The sequence below is a fragment of the Eptesicus fuscus genome, chromosome 5 (assembly GCF_027574615.1).
Source record: "Eptesicus fuscus isolate TK198812 chromosome 5, DD_ASM_mEF_20220401, whole genome shotgun sequence".
NCBI classification, from domain to species: Eukaryota; Metazoa; Chordata; class Mammalia; order Chiroptera; family Vespertilionidae; genus Eptesicus; species Eptesicus fuscus.
The window spans coordinates 22,226,913-22,232,912 of NC_072477.1; the positions used below are offsets into that span (position 1 = coordinate 22,226,913).

General features: G+C 43.6%; 1 protein-coding gene across 3 annotated transcripts in view; it reads right to left on the reverse strand.

The window, feature by feature from the left end:
* YLPM1 (YLP motif containing 1) overlaps positions 1-4,030 on the reverse strand; it is a 66,014-nt gene extending 61,984 nt beyond the window's left edge. Inside the window, exon 1 of one of the 3 annotated variants that reach the window (XM_008138831.3) lies at positions 3,056-4,023. In XM_008138831.3, coding sequence (XP_008137053.2) covers positions 3,056-3,922 — 867 coding nt within the window. In that variant the 5' untranslated portion in view covers positions 3,923-4,023. Of the gene's footprint in view, positions 1-3,055 lie in introns of all 3 variants that reach the window. The other 2 variants (XM_054715913.1, XM_054715912.1) reach the window with 2 other exon arrangements.
* Between the last annotated feature and the right edge of the window lie 1,970 nt (positions 4,031-6,000).

The window sequence follows — 6,000 nt, forward strand, 5'->3', positions numbered from 1 at the left end:
TGATATCAAGGATTTATTTTTAATTCCATTAGTATGGCGAGACAGTAAGGGAAATCTGAATGGATCAGGTATACAGTTGTTAATTTTGCTAGGTGTTATTATGTGTTAATCTAAGAAAAGGCTCTGTTTTTTTGGAAAGATGTCTAAGAATATAAGGATGAAATGACATGAGATTTAAGATTTGATTTAAAATATTTTAGCAGGAACAATAAAAAAAGGCCTAGGTGAAGTAAACATGGCAAACTCTTGAGTTGTTGAATCTGAATGTTGGGTATATGGGGGGAGGAATCATACCATTTTCACTTTTGTGTATAGTAGTCCCTTTTATGTGCAGGAGATACGCTCCAAGACCCCCAGTGGATGCCTAAACTGCAGGCAGTACTGAACTATATATGTACTGTTTTTCCCCTATACATACATATCTATGACAAAGTTTAATTTATAAATTAGGCACACTAAGAGACTGACAACAATAAAATAGAACAATTATAACAACATACTGTTATAATAAATGTGGTCTCTCTCAGCAAACTACCACAAATTTTTTTCCTTCTTCACAATTTCACGAATAAAAGATTTGTTCTTGCCATAGATCTTAGCAACCTGACCATGTCATTATTTTCCTTTTCTTATTAAGTCGAGAACTTTCACCTTTCCACTTGAAAGAAGCACTTGACAGCTTCTCTTTGGCATTTCCAAATTGCTAATATATTATTCCTGTGTTTGCATCCATTAAGTAAAATAGGATTACTTGAACACAAGTATGGCAATACTGCAACAGTTAATCTGTTAACCAAAAGGGCTACTAATGGACAAATAGACAAGTAGTTGATACAGGGTGGATATGCTGGACAAAGGGATAGTTCATTTCCAGGAGGGACGGACAGAATGGAGCAAGATTTCATAACACTACTCAGCACAGCACAGTAAATTGAGCATTTCTGGAAATTTCCATTTAATATGTTCGGAGTGAAGCAAAACTGTGGGTTGGGGGGTGGGGGGGAGGGAACTTCTGTATGTTTAAAATCTTTCACATTTTAAATGACATTTTCCAAAAATAGAATATAAATCAAAGAAAAATATGCCAAAGGATTAGTTATCTGAGATTGGCACTGGCATGAAGAAAATATTTATCATATAATAAACCAAAGCATCCTAAGTCTAGAACATGCAACTCTTGTATCTTACTCAACAAACCTTTGTGGAGAGCCTACAATTTGCAAGGTACTGTCCTAGGTGCTACAGGAGATAAAAAGATGAGTGAGATAGTCCCTGGCTGCAAGGGACTTACAATCTGAAGAACAGAACCAATCAAATGGCTGAGCTGAGGCTTGGCTTCACAGAGACCCTGATATGTGAGATGTGCCTTGAAAGCAATACAACTACAGGGGGGAAAGAGGATCGAGGAAGTTGGGATGAATTCTAGGTAGAGGCAGGAAAGCCTAAACAGGCTTACAATGCCTGTTTTTGATAATTAGCCCATTCACACTTCTCATCTTGAATAGCTTTCTTTCCGACTGCTTTCTTTATGGCTCTCACCAAAGAACTGGTGGCACTGAATATTCAAAGCACTAAAAGAAGTTCACTACATACAAGGGTACAAAGGCAGAAAAGCAAAAGCAGTGCTCATGGTATTATATTAAGGACAGGTTTGATCCCCCTCCCCCCATCCCATAAAACAATGTTTATCTCTCTAAAAGGCCAGAAAAAAGTCCAGTAGAGATGAAGATATAAATGTCATATTTTGAATTAACGCAGTGTTTGACAACAAAAGCACTGGAAATTTCAGTGGGGTGGGGAAGGAGACAAATTCTGTCTCTATAATAGAGGAATCTGGGGGAACTAACCTGGTGGGATGGTACTCTAGCGTAAGCCCACAGAATCCCTTACTCTACTATTTCACCCCAGCACCTCAAGTGTTTTCTCCTGATGATGTGCCAACCACAACATCTTGCTTACTTAAAACAACTTGTTTCTGTTCTTAATTTCTAATGCCAAAACACTGTAATATTCAAATACCTCATCCCTATCTTTTGGAAATCTTTTATATGTAAATCTGAGTTTGTAAATTAAGAGGATCTTTTGATTCATTAGGAAATCTAAGGTAGATTAGTAAGTGCTAAAGGTCTATTTTAGGAAATCATAAGAAATAATTTATCCACTTCAGTTCTATCTTCTTTCTAAAGGGAAGAATTTATTACTGCTATCCTATCTGTCTTTGACCGCTCTCTGGGAACCATCACTTCAAATAGAAGTTTAGAGGAATGGCTCTCTCATGAATGAAGAGGCATCACACTTTTTTTTTTTTTTTTATCTTGGCCAAATCCCTAGGCTGTTACTCTGGAGTGAACAATAACACCAATGCAATACAGCAAATTGGTCATGTCTTAAAATCTTTAAGTGATGTGAGAAAAGCATGTATGGGTCAATTCCTTACATGACCAATCGACTCCCCAAAGAGTCCAATGTGTAGACTCCCCTATGTATTGCATATATATCTGAGAGCATAATTAGGATGCTCCTGATAGGCACAAGATTTCAATCCTTCAATTGGTGAGACCGTTTAATTTAGGAAGCTGACAGCTGTCTGTGGCCCCTAAAAAATTCTTTTAAAGAAGCTAACTGGTCATAAAGTTTATATGCATTTCAAGTGTCAGTTCTTTCAGAAGCTTCTTTTTTATGCTGCCTCTCAAATGGAAATTTTAGTTTAAAATACAAGTTTAAAGCATTTTAAAATACAACTTTAAAGCAAAGTCCTTTGCAAAAGCAACAAAATCTAAGAAGGTGGTCAAAGGAAATCAAGGAATACATCTAAGAAGTAACTTTTGAGCCACCTCACTGCTCTGTGGTCTAGAAACATTTTCAGTTTTAAAAATCCACATTTAGGTCATGAAAAAGCGGTGCAGTCAGACCCCTGACTCTTATGGAATCCTTCGGAGTGTACATTAGCTAGTCACAGTGTTATAATTAGGCTAAGCACCGGTTACAGCCCGGAGGCCTGCTCACTTAGGGCCCTCTAGGTGAAAAGATGAGGCTCCGGCACATGCTTTCTTACCTGTGGAGTCATCTTAGAAGGATCTGGCTCAGGGGCAGCTTGATGCTGTTCAGCATTCTTGTTCTTGGCACCACTCTTCACAGGCTCTTGCTGGACAGTTGTCTTATTCCCAGAAGCGGTGGACGGTGGCGGAGGAGCTAGTAGCGGGGATTTAGAGTGGCTCTGGGAAGGGCGGGAAGGAGATGCCTGAGAAGAGGGCAAGTAGGACTGGGAATGGCTCCCATAGGATTGCGAGGAGGAAGAGGGAGGATAAGGAGTGGGCGCCAGGTAGGATTGGGAAGGTGGAGACTGAGAAGGGGACGGCTGGGCGGGCGGTAAGTAGGGCTGAGACGAGGCCGGGGGGTAGTACGAGGGCGGCGGATGAGGTGGGGGCATGTAAGACTGAGATGGGGGCATATAGGACCCTGGCGGCACAGGGGGAGATGCAGGGGGGGATTCCAGCTCCATGGGAACCAAACCAGGAGGCCCGTCTCGTTGGTGGTGCAGCATCTGGTGTTTGTACTGCTGCGGTTTCTGATAGCTGAGGGCCGGCCCCGGTGGCGGGGGCATCGGTGGCGGCGGCGGCTGCCAGTCTCCGTAGCCGCTCCCGGGCATCACCGGCGGGGGCGGCATGGGGGGCGGAGGAAGGTGATGGGGTTGGAGCACGCACTGCATTTGCTTCTGGTGCATCTGCTGCAGCTGCTGGAGCTGAGCCAAGTGCTGTTCGCGGAAGCTCATGAAGCCTGAGGACGAGGGGGCCGCGGGAGTCGTCGAGCTCGAGTACCCAGGCCCGGGCGAGGCCTCAGGAAGCGCCACCGGCGGCGGCGGCGGGACCGGCGGCGGCGGATAGTGGCTGCTCCCGCCATATCGGCCCCAGCTCGGGTACATATCTAAGAAGGCGCAGGGCTCGTCCCAGCACCGTTACTCGTCGCAACCGACCTCCAGGAGCTGCGGCGGCGACGGCGACAGCCGGAACTCGCGGCGCCTACAGGCCCCGGAGCGTGTAAGCGGAGCGCGCCAGTGCGCCGGCGCTCCCGAGCTGGGCCCACGACCGGGAAGGCGGGGTCGGCTCTGGGGCGACTACGCCTGCGCAGTAGCCACAGAGAGGAGAACAAAGGCGAGATAGAGCGGCCCTTCGCCTGGCAACTCTCGGTTGCCACCTTCCTTCAGGTTCGGATACTGTAGGTGCGAGTAGAATGCGGTCATAGCACCGAGGAACCATAGAGTCTCCCCGCGGGAAGGGGTGGTAGAGATCCTATTGCTCCACGGAGTTCATTTTTGAATGGGGGGAAAAAAAATTAAAAATTAAAAAGGTTCCATCGACAATCGCAACAACGACAAAAAACATGAAACACATAGAAATAACTCCGATAAGAAATATGTAGAATTTATACGAAGAAAACTACAGAGCCATACAAAATCATATCGGAGTGGGATAAAATTAGACTTGAAATAATGAAGAGGCTTACCGTGATCTGAATAAAAAGAGGAAAAATTGTAAAGATGTTAAATTCGTCTCAAATTAAATGAATAGACTTAATTCCATTATAACAAAGAACCCAACTGGGAACAAATCTGTGAAGAGTGGAAACGTATTTTGAAGACAGAATATAAGACTACACCAGTTCCTGCAGGCATCTGGAAGATAACATCAGCAGTTGTAAAAGGGGAGAAATTAAATTCTTTACAATAATTCAACATAACAACTCATATTAGAGAATCTCAGTTAAACGCAAAGATAGTGAAGAACAGATACAAAGATTGTCTCTAGAGAGGCCGACCTACAATATAACCAAATCTCTCAGCATAATACTAAACGTGAACTCCTGTAGCTTGAATAAATCACTGAACAACAAAGCTGATACACACTGAATCCTGAAAATACTACCTAACTCTGAGAATATTAAATGTGTCAGTGTATCAGTTGTGTGCCATTTAAAGATTTGACCTTGCTTCCTAATGAGCAACCAGATCTTCATCTAGATGGTCTTCGGAGGTGGATGTGAGTGCAAAGTGGGAAATCTAAATATCCCTCAGAAGAAAGAGCTGCTCATTCTCAGAATGGAATTTGTTTCTTTTAACTTTTTGCTGAAGTGTAATATATATATACATATATATATTACACATCGTGTCCTGGCTGGTTTGGTTCAGTGGATAGAGTGTGAGCCCTCTACTGAGGGGTGGCAGATTGAATTCCTGTCAGGGTGTCTCTCTCACATCGATGTTTCACTCTCTCTCTCTCTCCCCCTCCCTTCCACTCTCTGTGAAAAATCAATGGAAAAATATCCTCAGGTGAGGATTAACAACAACAACAAAAAATTAGCCCTAACCAATTTGGCTCAGTGGATAGAGCGTTGATTCCGGTCAAGGGCATGTACCTTAGTTTCGGGCACATCCCCAGTAGGGGGTGTGCAGGAGGCAGCTGATTGATGTTTCTCTCTCATTGATGTTTCCAACTCTCTATCCCTCTCCCTTCCTCTCTGTAAAAAATCAATAAAATATATATATTTTTAAAATTTGCTACAGCAGCCGAAACCGGTTTGGCTCAGTGGATAGAGCGTCGGCCTGCGGACTCAAAGGTCCCAGGTTCGATTCCGGTCAAGGGCATGTACCTTGGTTGCGGGGCACATCCCCAGTAGGGGGTGTGCAGGAGGCAGCTGATCGATCAATGTTTCTCTCTCATTGATGTTTCCAACTCTCTATCCCTCTCCCTTCCTCTCTGTAAAAAAATCAATAAAATATATTTTAAAAAATTACACATCATAAGCATACAGCTTAGTGAATATTCACAACTGTGTAACTAGCACCCAGAAGAAAAATAGTATTACCCATCCAGTTTCTGAACTACATTCCAGTCCCTGTGAGGCCTTCACAGACAGCCCTTCCCGTAGTACCCAGTGGGCAGTGGGGTTCCTGAGTTTATCAGACACATGACTTTCAAATATTTTCTCCCATTCCATTGGTTG